This window comes from Sceloporus occidentalis, unplaced genomic scaffold (genome assembly GCF_023333645.1).
Source record: "Sceloporus occidentalis isolate IW3139 unplaced genomic scaffold, rSceOcc1.0.p SCAF_45, whole genome shotgun sequence".
NCBI lineage: Eukaryota > Metazoa > Chordata > Lepidosauria > Squamata > Phrynosomatidae > Sceloporus > Sceloporus occidentalis.
Window position 1 is genome coordinate 4328124 of NW_028317025.1, and position 22481 is coordinate 4350604.

The window sequence follows — 22481 nt, forward strand, 5'->3', positions numbered from 1 at the left end:
TAAGTTGTACAGACAAGCCATTCACAAAACGTGGTGTCCTATCAGTGGTGAACAGCCTATTTGATCCGCTGGGATTTGTAGCGCCCATCACCATACAAGGTAGATCCCTACTGAGACAGCTTTCTGAAACCGTCAAGGATTGGGATACCCCACTTCCTTCTGATAAAGAGCAAAAATGGGAAGCCTGGAAACAATGTTTGTGTGCCTTGGATGAGATCCACATCCCGAGATGCTATGTCAAAACCTCATCTACCTCTAGCATAAAGAAAGAACTCCACGTGTTCTCAGACGCCTCCACGGAAGCCATAGCAGCGGTTGCCTATCTGAAGGTGACAGAACCCAACAATCAAAGCCACATTGGATTCGTCTTTGGTAAGGCTAAATTGGCTCCCAAGCCTGATCGTACTATTCCCAGACTTGAACTCTGTGGGACTGTGTTAGCAGTGGAGATTGCAGACTTCATACAACAAGAACTGGGTGTCGACATAGAAGAGGTCCAGTATTACACGGACAGTAAGGTCGTTTTAGGTTACATTTATAATCGGACTAAACGATTTTATGTGTACGTCAGTAACCGCATAGAGAGAATCAGGAGGTCTTCAAAACCTGAACAATGGCACTATGTGCCATCCAACTTTAATCCAGCAGACCACGCCACTAGGCCGATGTCTATAGGTTCCTTTATTAACTCTTCTTGGCTTACAGGTCCGGAGTTTCTGTTGAGACAGAGGGACGAATGTGTACAGGAAGTTTTCAGCATCCAGGATCCGGATAATGATCCAGAAATCCGCGCTGAAGTTAGTGCATTAGTTACTGGAATAAAGCAAACCTCCAGCCTCGGTTGTCAGCGCTTCAAGCGTTTCTCCCGTTGGATGAGACTCGTTAGAACTATCGCTCGGTTAGTGCACATTGCGAGATGTTATCACAGTACTCAAGGAGATAAAGATTGTCTTGGTTGGCATGTCTGTCATAAACCCCTCTCTGCTGAAGATATCTCTCATAGTGAGTCCCTCATAATACGCCATGTCCAGCAGGAAGAATTCAACGTAGAATGGAAGTGCTTGTACAACAAACAGCGGATTCCAATAAAAGGCCCTCTTGCCAATTTAAATCCAGTTATGGACGGTTCTGGCTTGCTGAGAGTCGGTGGTCGTTTGAATCAAGCCCACCTAGGAGTTGCAGAACAAAATCCTCTCATCATTCCCAGCAAACATCATATCACTGTCTTGCTGATCCGACACCATCACGAAAAGGCTGAACACCAAGGCAGACAAATCTCTGAGGGCAGGTTACGGTCTGCAGGCCTTTGGATTATAGGTATGAAAAAACGTGTGGCCCAAATACTGCACGACTGTGTGCACTGTCGTAAAGCAAGAGGAAAACAACTACACCAACAAATGGCTGACTTACCTGTGGATAGACTATGTACAGAGCCACCATTCACCTACGTTGGCCTAGACATTTTTGGGCCATGGATGGTGTCTGCACGCAAGACCCGCGGCGGTCACGCAAACAGTAAACGTTGGGCTGTACTATTCACTTGCATGAGTGTGCGGGCCGTTCACATAGAGGTAATAGAATCCATGGACACATCCAGCCTTATTAATGCCTTAAGACGGTTCTTCGCAATCAGAGGACCAGCGAAACAGTTGAGGTCTGACCACGGAAGCAACTTCATCGGAGCAAGTAAAGAACTGAACATCGATACCAAGCCCATTCAAGATCAGTTAGCAGAGAAAGGTTGCACTTGGATTTTCAATCCTCCTCATAGTTCCCACATGGGGGGCTCCTGGGAGAGGATGATCGGGATCTCACGCAGCATCTTGAATTCTATGTTAATGGATGTAAACTCTTCAAGGCTCACACATGAGACCCTAGTCACCCTTCTCGCTGAAGTTTCAGCCATAATCAATTCAAGACCACTTGTGCCAGTGTCTATGGATCCTGAAACACCAACTATACTGACTCCGGCTATTCTCCTTACCCAAAAAACGGAGAATACGCTAATACCTAGTAAAGAATTTACCCATGCGAACATCTACCAGAAACAATGGAAACGTGTACAATACCTAGCGGATTACTTCTGGAACAGGTGGCGAAAGGAGTATCTTGTGATTCTTCAAGGAAGAAGAAAATGGCAACACCACAAACCAAACTTGAAAGAAGGAGACCTCGTGTTGATGAAGGAGCAACAAACCGAACGGATTCACTGGCCTATGGGACTTATTACAAAGGTTTTTCCTAGCAAAGATGGCAGGGTCCGGAAGGTGGAATTGAATATCTTCAGAAAGGGTGAGCATAAGACGTTTGCAAGGCCAATTAACGAACTTATTCTGATACTACCCATCGAGAACATCCCTGCAGGATAAACAGAACTGAACTTGAATTTTGTGGATCTTCTCCATTCCAAGTTTGAAACAGGACTATCTTGTAATGTTTTATTCTAACATGTTTGTTACAGGTTTGTTCCATATATTTTTTGGACATTAGTCATAGTGAAATTCCCTCGGGAATTTCAGACGGGGAGTGTGCTGTCCTCTGGACTGTATTTATTTAATGTCCACCATATTGTCACTTCTTCCATCACCATGTTGTTTATATGTATTGTTGTTTTGCTGCCACCTGCTGGCCAGAATTCGTATGCTGCACGCCTCTGTTCTTGTTAATAAAGTTGGGCGTGTTTTCAGGAGCCTGGGTCCATGTCACTTCCTGCAACCCTTATGAGAGGGATCTGCTTTCTGTGTGACTGGACATTCATCTCTCGGGCACGTAAGGCATCAGTTTTTTGACCAGCAGATAGCTTTAGGAAAGATATTAACAGACAACACCAAGGTTTCAGTATCATTGTTTGTGTTTGACTTGGGTCAAATAAACCCACATTGATTCAAATCTCCGTGTCTACGTGTATCCGTCTAACCTGAGCTTTTGCCGGTCCTGTCTGCTCCACTGCTTGGACACGAAGGTAGGAAAGTCACACAGCCACTACCAGTTACACCTTCATTCGCCTTCATGTGGGGACAGAACAATATGATCACTGTGGTAACATTGGCTATGGCAGATTGGAGAATCTTGTTAAAAAATTGTCTTAAAACATTTAGGGGTGATGCCTGCATTTAGACAGCTCTAGACAGCTGGAAAGTTAAATTATGGTACATAAAGTATATATTTTCAGAAACTACACCCCTTGGTGCATCAAATGAGGGGCTGCATGTATTCGTAGCATAAGACTGCGCAAGACACAAATGAACTTGTCGCTTTTAATTTAATTTTTTTTTATTTTTAGAAGTGTGATATTCACTTATTTGTTGTGCACGTCAGATTTGTGATACAAATACAACTAAGACCTCATTTGCTGAAGCTGGGGGTGTAGTTTCTAAAAATATATAGTTTTGTTGGCATATTTTAACATCCCGGGCAGCTAGAGCTGTTTAATTGACGGCAGCCATGCATTAAATGTAATTTATGTCACTTTTGTGATAGTCTAATAAATTTAACTTTTAGCTATAAAATATTAGAAAAACACAGTCTACTGTTCTCAATTTCTGTTTATTTTAGACCGGTTACCTACTACAAATATTTAGCAACACAGCTTTTGATATTAGAGTTTAGAAAAATAACATTACAAACTAGTTTTTATTGAGTCGGAAGTGAAAAATTACACTTTTTTCCCATTTTTGGCTTTGTTTTGCAAACCTAATGAGACATACACATATAAAAATGGTATATTTGGAATCTGGGTGTGCTGAAAAAAAACAATATATGGTTTGTATAGTTTATTCCCAAGAAATTTACTTTTAAACGTGAGATGCACCAAAATGCCGAAAACCAGTTTAGCACCAGGGTGGGAAATGGCTTAGCAGCCAAGGGGTTAAATAATGGTATCTATAGAAATCCATTATTGTCCTCAAAAAATATATAACTTTTGTGGGTACAGTAAATGAGAAAGAAGAAAATAGCATCTAAACACAAGCACAACAGACATGTTAAAACAGCCATTGTCAGGAAGGGGTTAAACTATCACATAAAAAAATGGGAAAAACTGCTAAGGTCATTGATCCAAGAAAATCCCTGGTGCTTAATAGGGTCAATAAGAGTGCTTATAAGCGCAGTTATCTGCCTTTCGAGCTTTAACGTTAAAAAAAGGAATGAAATAAAAAGAAGCGTATAAGCAAGTCTCACTAAGAACTTCATAACCTCTCACACACAGACGAAACTGTCGTTTTAAGAGCGGTGCCCTTTTTCAGCACGCACTACTGTACACAAGTGACACAGAACACAGACAGAAGGACCTTCTTGGACCTTACCACATCCCGTTCTTGTAGGCGTAATTTACGAAGTGAACGTCTGACGTCATCTATGAGCTCCTGGCATGCGTACGGGAGGCTGTGGTTGTTGCGCGCGCCTTATAGGAAACTGATGGTGAGTGATGATCTGGTAAATATAGTCTACCTTGTAGTAGGTCAGCCTTTCGGAAAGATTCCGTTTCATAATGCAGCACATATTGGATTTGGTAAGGAGAGGGTGGGTTTGCTAAGCTGTCGGTTCTCGAAGTAACAGGGAATGGGCAACTATTTTACTTTCATAAACCCAATATAAGCAGTCTGTGCTGTGTTCCTTAATGGCAGGTGTGTGTGAATATGACCTAGGGTAGGCAATGCAATTTCAACTCAGTGATTTTTTTCTTTTTCACAGGTTTTTTTCACAAGGAGAGATTTTTTTTTCTCTACATTCACACACACCCAATTAGACTATTTTTAAGATATCATATGAACGCAGTAAAGCATCTTAATACAGCTGGTTTTACCCAAATATATTTGTTTGTGGTCAGGGCTTACACTGTGGGTAAGTTATTGTAAGTAGGGGAATTAATACGAAGGGCTGGAGTATCAGACAGTATGATATATTGAAGAAACAACAGTGGGTAGAATAGTGGTGAAAACCTAAGCGGTGATGAATATACCGTAGGTGGGGCTGGGGAGTTAGCAAGCCTGTTTAGAGGACTTGCCTGGGGGGGGGGGGCAAAAGGGGGGGTTCTGGCAGAATGATGTAATATCTTAGGGGGCTTACATATGGTGACAGCCCCTCTAAAAGAAAAATGTAAAAAATTCCGGCAAGTCCTTGGACTTATGCTTATGTTTGCAGTTTGCGTTCCGCATCCTTCGAATTTTGTAGTCCTTTTTTAATGCCTCACAAATAGAATAGCATAAAAAGATAGAGACTCTGTCACAGTGTGTGTTTGATCATTTTTCAAATGATGCTATGAAAATATATATAATGTTAAAGAATGCCATCATTCTTTGGGATCAGTACAATAAAGGGAGAGTTGACAGGAGAGATGTGGTTTGCCATTATTTTACTTCACTATGTATTATGAAGGTGCAACCTCAGCAAGCCTTTCTCTTCTCCTACAATGAATAGTGAAGTGAGAGAGTTGAGACAGCACTCCTGAAAACTCCCCTTTTCATGAATAAATGAAACAAATATCTCATTGTAATTTGTTACAAATACTTACCTCATAAACCTAATCGTCCATTGGAGATAAGAAACATGAGAACGTCAGGTAAACCCAGCCCACAACAAAACACACATTTGTCAGCATAAGCATGACAACATTAATGTGTCACATTATGTAACAAAAAAAAATGAAATCCGTACAGAAGCTTTTGTCAACTGTTTTGCCACTAACTATCATTAATAAAGATTTTCTTTTCCATTTTATTGTAGCTGAGGGATGCCCAAAAAGTTCCAGGGCGAGAACAGCAAGTCAGCCACAGCCCGTGCCCGTAAGGCCGAGGCAAAGGCTGTGGCGGATGCAAAACGCAAACAGGATCTGGAAGACGCATTCTGGAAAGAGGATGACAAACATGTTCTACGCAAGGAACAGAGGAAGGTACCAAAGGGATTAGAAAACGGCTTAGCTATAAAACTACGTTTTGCAATATTTAGCAACCCAAGATGTTAACTGAGCATCATGAGAGATGCATAGACCTACATTTGGCCTTGATATTTCGCAGTCATGGCCAATTGTATATTTTCCTACGGGCTGCTTCCTAATATCAGACCTCAACACTGGATATGCATCAATTCCTGTGAGCATGCCCAGGTATTCGGAGCGCATTTACATGCTCCCAATACATACTGTTCAGATGCACCCACTCTGGCAATTGGAGCTTGGGGAACATACTTAATATATTTAAATATGGAAGTATCTGCTGCCAGTAATGCCCTGCATAGGACTTCATGTGGAACACGACACGCTTTTATTGACACGCCGCGTTACCCTGTCTAGCTCACGAGTTATCATGCCTATTCTCTACCTAGGCTCTAGGGGAAGAATGCATTGCACCATCTAAATGTGGAGCAGTGACCAATGACTCTGTGCCATTGTTTAATTCTTTATTGCTAAAGGATTTATACGTTTGTTGCCTAGCAAAAAGGTAAATTAAAGTGACTTAGCCCAGGGATGTTGCGAACAAAAAAAAATATTGCCAGAAGCTTGTGTGTTTCTATAATGCTGAGCTGAAATAGGTATTTTTTTGTGGAAGTAGTTGTACCTTTTAGTGGCTAACATCTTTATAGTACAAAATGTAAAGTCGCATACGTACCTCAAGAGACCTTTTTGATCATCAGATACCCAGGGCCTTAAAAGTATATGTGATTCTACCCATCTTTTCCCATAATAAGGCTAACACAGAAAAACATATAAAACAAATGCAAATCCGAGTTTTTTTTATGTAGTTTTTGTAAACACCTTAAATTCAAATCTGTAACTACATTTTCAGTTGAGAATTCAATGTGGTACTGTTCCATTTACGTTTCTTTTTAGAAAAAGTTTGGCATTTGCTGGTACTAGGAATGGTGTTTTCACATTTTAAACGTTTAGTTACAACTGATACGTTCAGCAATAAAATTTGAACGGCACCTTAAAATTTCACACAGCCTTAGTTTTAAATGTTTATTATATTGTAGTATTCTAAATGTCCACTAGAGGGGATAGATGTCTATCTTATGTGTCCCATTCTAAAGGAGCTCACTTCAATTGGACATTACTGCCTTCCACTGGAGAAGTACTAGAATTAAATTGTAATATTTTGTTTTAACCAAAGAAAATAAAATAAATTAATATGTAAGTATATTAAAAAAAGTACCGTTTTAGACAGGAGTGATGGCCCATTCATCTGGACCATCAAGAGTCACTCATCTCATCAGTCCGTAAAACCTTTGAAAAGTCTTCAGATATTTCTTAGCCCCGTCTTGACGTTTCAATTTATGTGCAAAGGGAAAGCCCTGTCTGTTTAATCCAGCCTCCAGCTATTTAGCATACCTCCAGTCAGTTCCAGAGCTGGCTCAGCAAACACTGCAGGCAGAAGTCTGTTGGTGGCAAGGATTGTAGGACCACAGAGGAGGGAGGGCAGCTGCAGTTTCTAACTCTCATTGAAGTGTTATTTTTTAATTTGATTTATATTTTGTTGTACTGAAAATGCAGTTTAATGTATTCTCTTAATATGAATTCCTCTTCAGCAGCGGGACTGCCTGGGAAATTTGACTGTCTAGTTAAAGGTTTAAACTTCATGTTCACATGGATTCTTATGCAGTGCCTCTATCTAGTCTGTCTGTTGGGTTTTTTTGGTTTGTTTCTGAAACCTCATTTTCAGAATGATCCTGTATGCACATTATTGTCTTCAGTAATGCAGGACTCAACAAATGTTGGTGCCAGCAACAAAATGCTTGAAGCTTTTTAGTGTGTTCAGCAGGTAAAACCCTAGGTGCCAGGAAGCAATTTCTAGTCACCATGGTAACTTGGCCCCTTTAGATTGTTGAGCCTTGCTTTAACCACTGTCTATTAACCACATATACCTATTTTTTATTTTATTTTTACAATTTAGCCCCCCAGCTTCCGACGTATTTCTGGTATGTTTAGAGTTAACAGATCATTATTCTTTCTATATTCCTAACACCATATTGTCTATGTAGTGGGATATTTGGAGTCCCTTCTAACTGGTAATGGACCGTGTTACTTGGCATTCAGTTTTAAAGAAACTGGGGCACAAGCAGTTGCTCTAGGCCAAGTAAGGGTTTTTGTTTGTTTTTATTAGCTGCATCAAGCCTGAAATATAAGTAGCTCTTGATGGCTAATGCACTGCTATGTGCGATTCAAAAACCCTACAGTCAAGTAATTCAAAACTATACTCCAATATCATCTTTCTTCTGGCAATAGCAATCTAAAAGTTTAATTTGCTGGGTCTTCCCTCCATCCTTTTCATTTTTTTTGTTTGTTTTTGTTTTCATGGCTTTTTAGGGTACTGCTAGTGCAGAATTAAGATACCAAACCCAGAGGCAGGAGAGAAAATGCTACAAATACAAAATTCTGGGAAAGTAATTGCATTTTAACCCGTGCGTAAAGAACTTTTAGTTGAGTACCGTATTTGCTCGAAAAAGCTGTCAGTGAGGAGAGTTCCCGCACCTATGCAGGGAATTCTCTCTGACAGTTGGGGAAGGTCTGCGCGATGGACGCAGACAACCCCCGCTGCTAACCGCACCTCCTTCCGACTGCAGCGGAAGTTGCCTACGCGAATCGCTTAGCCGTCTACCTGCTGCCCCGACTACGCACCAGGGAATCAGAAGCACCGGTAAGTTTTGGGGGGGGAGTGTTAAATGGGGGGCATAAGGCATTTCTGGAGGCAGAGTTCTCTATGAAATGCCTTTTAACCCCCTTAATGCCACTCTGCCTCCAGAAATGTCTTTTAACCCTCTATACGCCACTCTGCCGTCTGAAATGCCTTATACCTCCCTATATGCCCCTCTGCCCCATAATAGGCCTTTTAACCCCCTAAATGCCAGAGTGGCATATAGGGGTATAAGGCATTTCTGGAGGCAGAGTGGCACATAGTAGGTCAAAAGGCATATCATGGGGCACAGTGGTATTTAGAGGGTTAAAAGGCATATCATGGGGCACAGTGGCATTTGGGGGGTATAAGGCATTTCTGGGGCAGAGTGGCAAGCCTGGGGGCAGATGTGCGTAACTGGGGAGGGCATGTTGGAAAATAAAAGGAAATAAAAACAAAATATTTTTCTCAATCAATAGCTTACATGAATTAACATTTACTGGTAAAACCTTTTTCCTATAGGGTTGTCTTATATTCAGGCTTTTTCTTTTTTCTTAAATTAATATTAAGATTTTGGAGGGTCGTCTTATAACCGAGCAAATACGGCACTTTAGTTTCAGACAGGTTGTCTGTCGCTTGGTGACATTTTTGCGCGTGCAAATCTCTTTATGGATTACGTGTATTCAGAGAGTTTGGGAGTTGCTAGTGATGTTTTTTAAGAAATGCCAAATCACTGGCAGCCTTATCGATACACTAAGCATATTCAGGGTCCACTGCATTGTCACAACATTCCAAATTCCTCTCCCTTTGAGACCCTTTGCTACCTTTCAGAGCTTGGGAGGTCTTCCAGACTTGTATCACAAAGTAAACATGTAAATCTTCAGAAGTAACATTAGCAGTAGTGAGTTTCAGCCACCTGAAGTGAATCTCATAAATCGTGCCTTTTACCCTGGTGCACTTACATTATCCTTCCTCCAAAGCGGCTGACACATGATATGTGAAACTTGTATGTTCAGTGGGTCTCCTCTTTCTTACTACTTCATTATACATAACAATTAACATGATGGCTTGCAGTTTGATTGTACAGACAGCTGCAGCAAGATAATCAGTATTTCCACATGGATTCAAACATTTTTTGTTATGCAAAATGACTTCTTGTGGCCATTTAGAGTCATCAGAAGTTGTTCTGCGAATCTCTTTCATAACATTGTGCAAAAGCATATTTTTTTTTAATTGAGCGCCAGCTACAGAACCCAAATGTTGTTTCTGTCTTGTAACATTGACGTGATAAGCTAAATTGCCCAGAAGGTTCTTTCTAACCGTTGACTCTGGCACCTACAGTGTTATGAATTCCATATCAGTAGATCTTTACTGTAAGTCTTGTACATACGTGTGTCGTTCTTTATAATACGTGTGTGCATTGTGTGGTCTAGTAAATGATAGGGCAATCTGCCTCTTTTTCTCTTCCCAGCCCTTAACATGGTTTACTAGATTACCTGTGTCAGAGCTCTCTTTCCTCTCAAAGAGGAACTTTTTATTAAACACCTGATCAGAGAGCCATAGAACCTACATAAATAATGCACAGGGCACATTATTAACTGTACATAGCAATTGGACACCAGGATACAGAAGCTGTATTACCTTAGTTTCACAAGAGAATAAAGTTTCCTTGCAGCAAGTTTCCTTGCTGTGCTGTGATTCTCTTTTTTGTAGGAGCAAAAGGACCTTATGACATGTTGGAAGATTATAGCATGGATTCCTAGCATCTCTCCTTGGTGGTTCTCATAGCCTGCTTATTGCTAGTTGGTATATAATGGTTGCCTAAAGGTAAACACGCATAATCGAGCGATTAATGGTATAAAAAAATAATTTGTTTAAAATAATTCAATGAACAAACAGTGTTACAAACTACAGAATAAAAACATTAAACTTTACATTAACATTACACAACACATTACACAGACCGAACGGTGGGTGAGAGGTTTGGGAGTTTTTCATTTGCAGACCAGATGGTTGGAGTGGGTTAATGATGGGATGAGAGAGAGACTGGATCAGACTGGAGGCTGGGAGGGACAGTAGGTTATACCGGAGGGTGAATCCTCACACAGTCAATAGTGACCATTGAGATTGCATGGTGGGAAAATACAATGGGGATTTAAGACCTTAAGATAGTGTGGAAAGTCCCTGATGTTTTGAGCTGGCCAGGGCTCCAGACCTGCCAGTTTGTGTTCTGGTCTAACCTATAGGCCACTAAAGACCTACTGACATACCATGTGAAGCAGCTTTCCCTGGAAAGTTGTGAAAATTGTAAATGATTAAAGAATTATTTCTATAAAGGTTATTAACCCAATTCAGTACTGGGAATGGTGTTTTGTGATACTACATATAGTCATAAATCTTCAGCAGAATTAGTGGACTAGCACTTTTTATGCCTATGCCTGGTTCAAGCTGACTGATTGTTATAAACCGCATTACACTTTCTGGTTTGTAAGAAAAAAAAATCTGATTAGTAGTTTGAACGCAGTATACATTTTAATGCATTAAGGCTTTAGCCCACATATGCTTTTTAAGAACCCATAGCATACACCTTTTGTGTCTTAATAACTGACTTAATTGTTTTAAGGGACACCCTAAGTCTAGTTCCATGTAAAATGCTATTGGAATCAAGTTTTAGTGTTTAGCATCTAACTCCAATTGATATCCAGAATGTGTACTTAAGAATGCTTCCTGCTATCAGTTCAGGCAGCCAGAAGGAAGAGGACAATGAGACCACAATCTTGTTTTCTACCTACAGCACTGATATCCATGCAGCAAAAGTGTATTGTATTAATTCATTCAACATTGTTTTTTTCTTGTAAAGAAACTAGACTGTTTTAAAGTTTTGGCGTGTTTGTGTTTAGCAATAAACGTAACAGTTTTGTAGTACTCCCTTTCACACTAGACTCACCACCAGAATCCAGAGTTCATCATTTCTGGCCTAGTGCCTGTCCTTTATCTAGGGTGAGATCTATGTCTCTCAGAACAGATTTGCCAGCACCTCATTTAGGAATTGTCTCTCTCCACACAGCACTTAGATGTACAGCTCTTCCTTGATTGATACTGAATATTTTATTTGTTTAAACCTTTTAGGCCTAGAGTGTTGCAAATGTGAATGTTTTAAAAGGAATTGTCATCACAGTTTTTAACACAACTGAATTGTTTAATTAAAACTATAGCTTTTTTTTTTTTGCACATTAGAATTGTTTTGGAGATACTTAATGTAAAGCTTAGAGATTCTTAACTCGGCGTGCCACAATCAATTTCCTTTCCCAAGGTTATATCCCTTTTTCTCACCCAAATAACAATCCGAAATTTACTAATATATCAGAGACATGTTTAACCCCTTCTGTCCCAGAGGTTTTTGGTACATCAAGTCCCAGAGCAATTTTGCCATTTTTGCGGTATGTCGGTTCAGCGATTATTCTCCATTCCTGCGAATAGTTTACCCATGTAAACTATATATTGTTTTTTGAAGGAGAGATAGAACTTTCTTTTGATACCATAGTTAGATGATTAGCTGAAAATTTAAGTTGAGAAATTTAGTAAAAACTAGAGAAAAACACTTAATTTTTTTAGAGATTTTCCCTCTGAATCCTCACAAAATTAGTTCAAGTGATGGAAAATTCCCTCCACGTTTATCAATTCTGGTGTCCTGATTTAAGAAATACCTAATTTATATAGATTTTCCATACTTTCCCAGCACTTATAGAGTACATACTATGAGGTGTGCGTTATTCGTAGAATTTTTATGCTTATGGCTTAACGGGTTTGGGGGTTTGTGAGCGGGGGCAGGAGGGTTATACTTTTTAGATGTTGTGTTAGGGCAATGGGATGTAAGGGTTTTTTATTATCTTTTTTTTATTTATTAAAAATTGTAAGGGGACCTCTTGAACATGTTGTTAATGCCAGTGATGTCAAAATGACATCACTTAGCTCACTTTATTGTTTTTATTGTATTTTAGTGATTTTTTTTTTTTTAATTACTAACATTTTTTTTCTTCGTTTCATTTTTCAGCATGAGAGAAGAGTGAGAAACATGATTTCTCGCTCTCCTCCCTGATATCCCCCCACTGACTTGCATAGAGAGCACAGTGTCTGCAGGGGATATTCTGTTCTCCGATGACCTTCCGGGTGACGTGACCCGGAAGGGAATGCTGGATTGCGCGATCAGCGTTTAAAAATGTAACAGTTTTCCAGCATTCGTGCTGGAAGCTGTTACATAATATCGGGCAGCAGAAAGCCAGCGATGCTGGCTTCTGCTGTCAGGGGGGAGTCCAGGCTGTCAAACGGAGAAGGGCAGGACGTACCGGTACGTCCATAGGGGATTCTTGGGGTGCGTTTTTTTGGACTTACCGGTACGTCCATAGGGGAATGAAAGGGGTTAACTAGAAGTTAAGTGCTTAAGTAAAAGATGTTTTTTTCTGATGCTTGTATAATGCAGTGCTGACAGGTACATAGTCCTATTTAGTGTACAGGTCTGTAAGGCATAAGTCCTTAGATGACAGATCCACTTCTGACTTATATAAGTGTCAAAACAAAATGTTAATTGGTTATGCAGGTTGCAGTTATGTTTGCACCAAGGTTTTAATTATCATTCCTTTGTCTCACCACCCCACCTTCCTCTTCAACAGGAGGAGAAGGAGAAGCGTCGCTTGGAGCAACTGGAAAGAAAAAAGGAAGCCCAGCGCTTGCTAGAAGAAGAGGATGCCAAGGTCAAGGGAAAGCCACAAAAATCAGAACCTTCCAAAGTAACTCGAGCACAAATAGAAGAAACTTTACGCAAAGAAGGGGAGCATAAGAGTAAGTATAATACTTAGATGCTGGCTGGGAAGCAACACCAAGCCCAAATGGATCAAGACTAATAATCTATGTTTCTAGGCACTGTCGAAAACCCCAAAACGCAACTACAAATGCCTTTGGAAGAAAACCTGAACCGTCGTGTCCTAGAGGAAGGGGAAGTGGAGGCACGCACGGTGGAGGATGCCATTGCAGCACTAAGGTAAAAAAAAAAGACATTCTTTAATGTATTTATTCAAAATAACACAAGTGCACACTTAAATATACATTTTTTAATGGCCTCACCCATGCCCCTGCAGTTAGCATCAAAGGAGAAATAAACCTGCCAGAGGAAAGATTTAAGGTTTTCCATAGAAATTGCTAGTTGCCTGACTAGTACTGAAGGTCCCGAAGAACATATGTGTACTAGTGGAGTAAGTCTGGCATGCTGATCACACTTTAGCTTAAGGCAGACATGAGTGGTAACATTCCACCTTCGTTAAACACTAAAAAGAGATGTGTGCACACAGTCGCCTACTGCAATTTATCCGTGGTGGTTTTGTGAGCTGTCAAGGAATTCTGACTTAACTGTACTTTTACTGAAAGATTATCTAACAAAAAAAATGTTGGATGTCTCCCCAAGCTATAGGTTTAAAACTACTTCCAAACGTAGGTTTAAAAGTAACTAGTAAGTAGTAGTATCATAAGCCACATTATGAATTTAATAGACCTTCTTGACTACTGAGCATATGTTACTATAATGTTTTAGAAAGAATGTTAGTGTGTAACCCACTTCTAGAAAATGGAAGGCTGACTTGTCCTAAATCTAAAATATGATCCTTCGGGTTGCCAGCTTGCCAAATGTTTGGGTAGGTTAATATTGATTTCTACCTTGCTTTGAGTTTGTACAAAGCAAACAACATTGAGCTACAAATTTACCATTCAAGTTGCTGCTTTTCAAGCAATGTGTGATTCAAGTTTACAATTCCTTAACCTAATTGTAAACATGTAAGTATTTGAGCATTAAATGGGTTTGAGTGCACATGCAATATTTTAATATTGTATCATTAAAAAAATTGAAAAGAAAACAATGTATGTGTATGTATGTGATTTGATGTCTCACACAAGGCTGGCTACAAAATTTAAGATGACTGAATACTGTAGGGTAAGTTTGGAAGCTATTACATAGAAGCAGAGTTGGAGAATGGTAGAACTTCTGTACTCCCCAATTGGGTTTTAATACATTTTGAAATATAATTTCCCTTTTAAAGCTATCAATCATACATTTTCCTAAAAGGGACACTCATTTGGTGCCCCAATAGATTTGTCCAGATGTATACTGCTTCTTGTTGTGCACAAGCAGGGAAAGTATTCCCACTGATTTCTCATACAGTGTCAGAACATGGAGGATGTATTGCACTGTAATTCTAGGGCTGCAGCTTTTCCTGAAGGTAAGTGATTTCTTTTTTTACTTAGTGAATGCATATTAAAGTAATGTAAAGGGAAACTCAAGGCAACATATGCACTTTACTGCATATGATAGCTTTGTGGTGTTCCTATTCACAATGCATCGGTGGGGGGATTCTGCAGAATTGTGACTCTAAATTGCTACTTTCCAACAGTGTAAGTAAAGAGCTTGACAGACATCCAGAACGTCGGATGAAAGCTGCTTTCGCTGCCTACGAGGAGATCAGTCTGCCACGGCTTAAGCAAGAGAACCCAAATATGCGTCTTTCCCAGCTTAAACAACTTCTTAAAAAGGAATGGATGAAGTCTCCAGAGAATCCGATGAATCAGCAACACAATGCCTACAATGCAGTCTAACAACCCCCATATCTTCAATTCACTCAAATAGTCATTTTCCCGGTGACTTTAAAAAGGACACAGGAGCTGGACACACTCCTAGGAAAACTGTAATGTACTGGTGTTCATGAGTGGACACTTTTTTTTTTGAAGAAGAAGAAGAAAACAGTTGTCCCAATGTAGGATCTCATAACGCACCTTCAGGGTGCTTGAACTATTGTGTGCCATATAGTTGACTAAATAAAACAATGATGGTTTGGTAAATTACCATATGTTAATGCCTTTCACACCCTCTGATGTTAAAAGGTTTAAAGTGTCTGTCCTATTCACCCATGGTTAGATCGATATTATTTAAGAATATGCACCCAAGTTAAATAAATTTGAGTGTAAACAATTGTTTAATTGTGTTCTATACCTTGGTTTGTTTCTACCTTGCCTCTAGCTATTTTGTTTGCTGTTTTCTCTGCAAACATAAGTGATGTTCTTGGTTAATGATGTCTGCTGAGCAAATTACTTCTATAGGTTAGTGACCTTCAAACTAGACATTTATAGATGCTGATCCAGCATTGTAATTTCATCAGAGTCAAAGGTCATATAGCTCTGTTGGAGTGAATTACATTACAAGGTATCAATATGTATTTTTTAACCCCTTAACGTCAATTGACGGGTCAGGCACGTCCCGCAAAAACAGTCAGGTGATGACCTATGACGTGCCTGGCACGTCATTTCATTAAACAAGCTTAGAAAGTGATCTACGATCTCTTTCTTCACTTAAACGGTGTTGCCCTAAGGCCTCAATGTTGATGATCGGCGATCGACCGAACACTCACCCCAGGTCACAACCGCCACTGCGAGTGATTTTGCCACTCGCAAAATGGAAAAGTTTGCCAGAGAACTATGAGCTTTCTAATCACAATGTGATTAAATATTTTAAAAAAATATGGAAAAAAGTGTTAACATTTAAAAATAATTATGCATCAGAGGAACCATCCAGTTCAAGCAAAATGTAAAAAAAAAGTCCAAAAAAATAAAATAAAGTATATTAATATGAGCAAGTGCTAACATTAGTGCTGTATCTTCCCAAAAATCTTGACATGGAAAGAGTTAAAGTAAAAGCATTTCCCTGCCATCCCAGGTGACACTAGGATAGACTCCTCCTCCGTACCTGATAGGGCAGGACTCAAAAACTTTAAAAGGGCCCTCCCCTCCTACTAACACCAGTGTTTTTTTCCTGCCCTACCAGGTAGGGGACTCGTCTACCTTTTATTATTTTCTAGGTTGAGCCGTTTCCCCGGGCTAAGCCCCCATTCCTGGGGGATACCTTGCACCTCAGCCTGATGGCTGGTGCTGCGGCGCCCACGCTTGTCCCGGTCGCGGCGGTGTTCGCGGCTTCGGCAGCACCGTCGTCCCTGCGGTGATGGCGGCAGCACCGTCGTCCTGGCGGTGATCTCGGCACCGTCGTCCCAGCGGTGATCGGGCCGCGGTGGCGCCGGCGTCCCGGCGGTGATCGTGGCCGCCGTCCTGGCGGTTAGCGCGGCAACCCCTCCGGCCGTGTTTACGGTGATCCGGCGGGTTGCCGGCACCTCCTATAACCGGGGACGCCTGCCGGTCTGGCTGTTCGGCCTACAGATGCCACTGTTGCGGCTTACTGGTTTCGGCCAATATGGCGTCTGATGTCTTCCGGTTTTGGCTTCTGCACTTCCGGTTGTGCGTTCCAAGCCTCGTTTTGGTTGTAATTTAAAATTTTGGCGCCAAACTCTCGCTGTTGCAGATTCCAGCCTAATTTCAGCTCCCTTCACTGTATATATATATTAGAAGGTAAGTGATTTGGATGTTGTGTGTGTTCCTGCTGTTTTCTTTTGCTCAGGTGCTGTTGCATCTTTCATCATGTCGGCCCCTGATAATTCTGAGCCGCCCTCTGTTGAGGACAAGCCTAAGAAAGCTGTTATGAAGTCTAAACATGCCCAATGCTCTGGGTGTCACAAGGCTTTGCAGGATTCAAGGAAGAAACTCTGCTCCGCTTGCCTGAGGTCTGTAGCGGATTCTGAGCCCTCTGGGGGTAGGGAATTTTTGGTCTGGCTTAAAGAGGAGATGCAGTCTACCTTCTCTGCCTTCCGTCAGTCGGTTCCTGTTCCTGTTCCTGCCTATCATCACCTTCCCGCGGTACAAGACCCTGCTCTTCTGGGGCGTCAGCCCTTGTTCTCAGACTCTGAGTTTGATTATCCTGAGGTAGAGGAAGGTTCCTCAGAGGAAGGAGAGATCCGGGAGGAAGGTTCTTTTTTATTCCCGGTGGAGGAAATTGAGACTTTAATTTCTGCTGTGAGATCAGCTATGCATTTGGAGGAGGCCTCCACCCAGAAAAATGACTCTTTCTTTGGTGCCAGCTTCTCCAAACAGTCTGCCTCGTTTCCTGTTCATCCTGCGCTTTCTGACATTATCAAGCAGGAATGGAACCACCCGGAAAGGAGGGTTAACCTGTCCAGACGGGTTAAACGCATGTTTCCCTTTGATGAGAACTTTGCTGATTTTTGTGCTACCCCGCTGGTGGATACTGCTGTTATGAAGGTCTCCAGGAAGACTACTCTGCCACTTGAGGATGGCTCTCATTTTTCTGACCATATGGAAAAGAAAGCCGAAGCTGCAGTTAAGAAATCTTTCGAGGCTTCAGCTGCGACCTTTAAACCTGGAATTGCTTCTGCCTCAGTTTCCAGAGCTGTCAAAATTTGGCTCTCCCAGATCGAGGAAGATATTGCAGCCAAAACCTCCAGGGAGACTATCCTCAAGAATGTTGCTGCCGTGAGATTGGCCGTGGATTTTCTCTGTGATGCCTCAATTGAAAACATCAGAATGACGGCCAGAGCTTCGGCGCTTTCGGTGGCAGCCAGAAGGGCCTTGTGGCTTAAGGCCTGGGCAGCAGATAATGCCTCTAAGAACAAGCTTCTTAATATCCCTTTTAAGGGCAAGACTTTATTTGGGGAAGAGCTGGAGTCCCTTTTGGAGAAGACCACAGGGGACAAGCATTGGATGCCTCAACGAAAGCCTCCTTCAAAAAGACGCCTTTTCGGCCTTTTTTCCCGGGACAATCTAGAGGCCATAGTTCTAGGTTCATCCCCTCGTCTAGAGAACAAAACTTTCGAGGCAGATTCCCTCGCGGTAGGGGGAGATTTGACAGGCTCCTCCATTCCGGTGGGAGGAAGGCTCCGTTTTTTCACCGACAATTGGTTCTCACTCACCCGAGATCCCTGGGTGAGAGCCATTGTATCGCACGGATATCAACTTCAATTCCGGACCAGACCTTCAGACCGTTTTTTGATCTCCCACCTTCCTCCAGACCAGGCAAGGCGGTCAGTCCTGTTATCCACCATTCAGCAGTTGTCAGACCTCAGAGTCCTGGTTCCTGTCCCCTGGCCAGAACTGGGCCAAGGGGTTTATTCTCCGGTTTTTCTGGTCCCCAAGAGACCGGGTGGTCTTCGCCTAATCATAGACTTGCGTTTTTTGAACAGTCACCTCCAGTTCATCAGGTTCAGGATGGAAACCGTAAGATCCACCCTCGACACCTTATGCCTCAACGACTTCATGGCTTCATTAGACCTAAAGGATGCATATTTCCATGTTCCCATCCATCCGTCCCATCAACGTTTCCTGAGAGTGGCAATTCCTCGGGGTTCAACTGTCCAGCATTTACAGTTTCAAGCCCTTCCATTCGGATTGTCGGCGGCACCAAGAGTTTTCACAAAACTTCTGGCAGTCGTGGCGGCCCATCTCCGTGTCCAGGGAATCTGTCATTCCTTATCTGGACGATTGGCTTATCCATGCCCGGTCAGCGCAGATTCTTCGAGTTCATCTTTCCACGGTGGTCAACACATTACAGGATCTTGGCTGGATTCTGAACTGGGACAAATCCTGCACCGTTCCCTCTCAACATCTAGTGTTCCTGGGTCTTCGTCTGGATTCCTGCTCCGGGAAAGCTTTCCTTCCGACTGCCAGAATAGAGGGGATTCGATTCCTTGTACGCAGGATTCGCTCTGCGCACCGCAGCTCCTTGCGGTTATGTATGTCCCTGCTGGGCAAGATGGTCTCCGCAACTTATGCAGTACCCTGGGCTCTGGCCCACATGAGAATTCTTCAGGGATTTGTCCTCAACCATCTGGAAGACAACCCATTGGCTCTGGACAGGCGTGTCTGTCTTCCTCCGCAGGTCAGAGCTTCCCTCTCCTGGTAGCTCCAACGGAACGTCCTTGCCGCAGGGAGAAGATGGTCTCTTGTCTCCAAGGTACTTCTCACCACCGACGCCAGCGTCAAGGGATGGGGAGCTACGTATCAGGACCTGTTTGTGCAGGGTCTCTGGTCTCCGGCTACGAAACTTCTTCCCTCGAACTGTCTGGAGTTGCTTGCAGTAGAAAAAGCTCTGCATCACTGGGAGCATCTGCTCGCCGGCAAGGACATTTTGCTTCGTTCCGACAATCAAGCAGTGGTAGCCTATATCAACAGACAAGGGGGCACAAGAAGTCCTCGGCTTCTTCATATATCGCTCAGGATTTCCTTTTGGGCAGAGTCCCATCACATGACTCTGTCTGCCATTCACCTCAGAGGAACTTTGAATTCTCAAGCAGATTTCCTGAGCAGAACTCCTGTGCTAAGCGGCGAATGGGCTCTGCATCCGATGGCCTTCAATCTACTCGTCCAACGGTGGGGCTTACCCGAGATCGACCTGATGGCATCCAGAGACAATGCTCAGATTCCGGTCTTCTTTTCCCTCAGGCCTCAGGATCATCCCTTGGCAATAGATGCCTTCTCACAAGAATGGAATTTCCGTCTCGCATACGTTTTCCCTCCGTTTGCCCTAATCTCCAGGGTCCTACAGAAGATCAAGAAGGACCACGCCTCCGTGATCCTGATAGCACCAGACTGGCCGAAGCGGGTCTGGTATTCCGACTTGATCGCTCTAGGTCTCTCTCCCCCTCTGAAGCTCCCAGCTTGGAAAGACCTTCTACATCAGGGTCCATTCCTACACCCAAACCCTGCCGTGTTCCACCTGACGGCCTGGAGATTGAACGCGGACTGCTGAGAGCTCAAGGATTTTCTTGTCATGTGGCTGAGACTCTTCTGCAGAGTAGAAAGAAGGTTACCTCTCTGCGATACATTAAGATCTGGAAGAGATTTCACAATTGGTGTTGTTCCAAGGGGATTTTGCCAACTTCCTGTTCCTCTGCCTCTGTTCTGGATTTCCTCCAGGAAGGATTCGACTGTGGACTTCAGCCTTCTACGATCCGGGTGCAGATTTCTGCCATCAGTGCTCTCCTCGGGTTCGAGCTTATATCTCTGCCTGTGATCAGACGTTTTGCCAAGGCTATCGTCAGGATACGTCCTCGTTCGGTCACCAGGATGGTTCCGTGGGACCTGAATCTCGTCCTTCGAAGACTCACATTACCTCCTTTTGAGCCTCTTCAGTCGGTTTCTCTGTATCTATTATCGCTGAAGACAGCCTTCTTAGTAGCGATTACTTCCGCTCGTCGGATTTGTGAACTCCAGGCTTTGTCTATGAAGGAACTGTTTCTCTGTTTTTTCCCGGATAAGGTGGTTCTCTCTCTGCCGCCAGAGTTCGCACCCAAGGTTCAGGCGGCTTTCCACAAGAACCAGGAGATCGTGTTACCTACCTTTTTTCCTGCTCCTGGCTCGGATGAAGAAGAAGTTCTTCACACTCTGGATCTGAAGAGATGCCTCACCATCTATTTGGAACGGACTCTACCCCTGCGTAAGTCCTCTCGTTTATTCGTGGCCTCTTCAGGGCCCAACAGGGGCATCAGTATCTCCAAGTCTTCCATCGCTAAGTGGATTGTTGCAACCATCACCTTGGCATATTCTGCAGCCGGCCAACCTGCTCCTGTGGGGATCCGTGCCCACTCTACTAGGGCAGTCTCCACTTCCTGGGCTGAAAGATGTTGTCTTTCACCCGACCAGATCTGCAAGGCAGCTACTTGGCGGACTCTCCACGCTTTTGTGCAGCATTACCGTCTCGACCAGATGGCTCAGGAGGACTCTCTTTTCGGTCGGAAGGTCCTTGAGGCTGTTTTGTCTCCTTAGTTTGCCCTCCCTTCTTCTTTGGTAAATCTATCCTAGTGTCACCTGGGATGGCAGGGAAACAGGAAGTTCTACTTACCGAGAGCTTCTTTTCCCTGTCAATCCCTGGTGACACGTTTTTGTTCCCTCCCTTCTTTTCAATAAATTTTGTTGCATCAGATTGCTTTGCCTGTGTGGTCTTTGGTATTCACTGGTGTTAGTAGGAGGGGAGGGCCCTTTTAAAGTTTTTGAGTCCTGCCCTATCAGGTACGGAGGAGGAGTCTATCCTAGTGTCACCAGGGATTGACAGGGAAAAGAAGCTCTCGGTAAGTAGAACTTCCTGTTTCAAATACCGAAGGGGTGTCTAATTTAAAAAAAAATGAATGGTAATTTGGAGTGGCTGGGCTCAAAGATAGGGCATAGGCACAGACTGACCAAAATGGTCAGACAAACCCATGCATGGGTGGTATCACTGTACTCGGGAGATGTTCACCCCAATTATTCAGCAACAACATTGGCAGTAGGACCAGATGTAAAAGTTCCAAGTTAAAAAATGCGCACTTCCTAAATGTGGTGTTTTGCCTCCCCAACAAACCCATGCATGGGGGGTATCACTGTACTCGGGAGATATTGGGGTCTTGTTTGAAAGTGACATATACCAGGAGCTGTAAATCCATACCTGAAGCGCAATTTTAGTGATAAAAAAACAAAATAAATTACTACCACAGTTTGACAAAGGGTAGTAGTAAAATTAGGGCATGGAAAGGGTTAAAATACCAGCATTTGAAATACCTTTAGGTCTCTAGTTTTCAAAAATATATGGTTTGATGGGGTAAATTGCATTGGCCAGCTTCAAAGATACCTGAAATTGCACATGGGGCAGAATGACCAGCTGTGGGGAAAAAAATGGTTTTGAAATAGCAAAACGCTACTTGGACTTATTGCCCAATAACTTGAAGAAAAAAGCAAAAAAAAACATTGGGTATTTCTAAACTCAGGACAAATAGTAGAATCTATTTAGCAGTTTTTCATTAGCTTTTTTGGATGAGTAAAAGATTTTTAAAATAAGTGGGGTTTTTTTCTTGGTTTTTTTTTATATAGAAATTTAGATATGATTAAACAAATGGTATCTGAAGAAGGCCCTTCTTGTCCTGAAAAAAACAATATAAATGAGTGTGGAGAAAATTACATCTAAAC

The 22481-nt window shown here is 42.5% G+C and overlaps 1 protein-coding gene across 1 annotated transcript; it reads left to right on the forward strand.

Annotated features, from left to right (window-relative positions):
• Positions 1 to 5731: 5731 nt before the first annotated feature.
• LOC149289495 (coiled-coil domain-containing protein 124-like) lies at positions 5732 to 15245 on the forward strand. Its single transcript, XM_089490548.1, has 4 exons — positions 5732 to 5890; positions 13277 to 13445; positions 13524 to 13644; positions 15044 to 15245. The coding sequence occupies exons 1-4, from the start codon at positions 5732 to 5734 to the stop codon at positions 15243 to 15245; spliced, it is 651 nt and encodes a 216-aa protein (XP_089346674.1).
• The last annotated feature ends 7236 nt before the right edge of the window (positions 15246 to 22481 follow it).

Excerpts from the sequence above, each read along its gene's own strand:
- LOC149289495 (XM_089490548.1), top strand. The coding sequence starts at position 5,732 with ATGCCCAAAAAGTTCCAGGGCGAGAACAGCAAGTCAGCCACAGCCCGT. Across the intron at positions 5,891-13,276 it reads TACGCAAGGAACAGAGGAAG|GAGGAGAAGGAGAAGCGTCG; the intron begins GTACCAAAGGGA and ends CCTCTTCAACAG. Across the intron at positions 13,645-15,043 it reads GATGCCATTGCAGCACTAAG|TGTAAGTAAAGAGCTTGACA; the intron begins GTAAAAAAAAAA and ends ACTTTCCAACAG.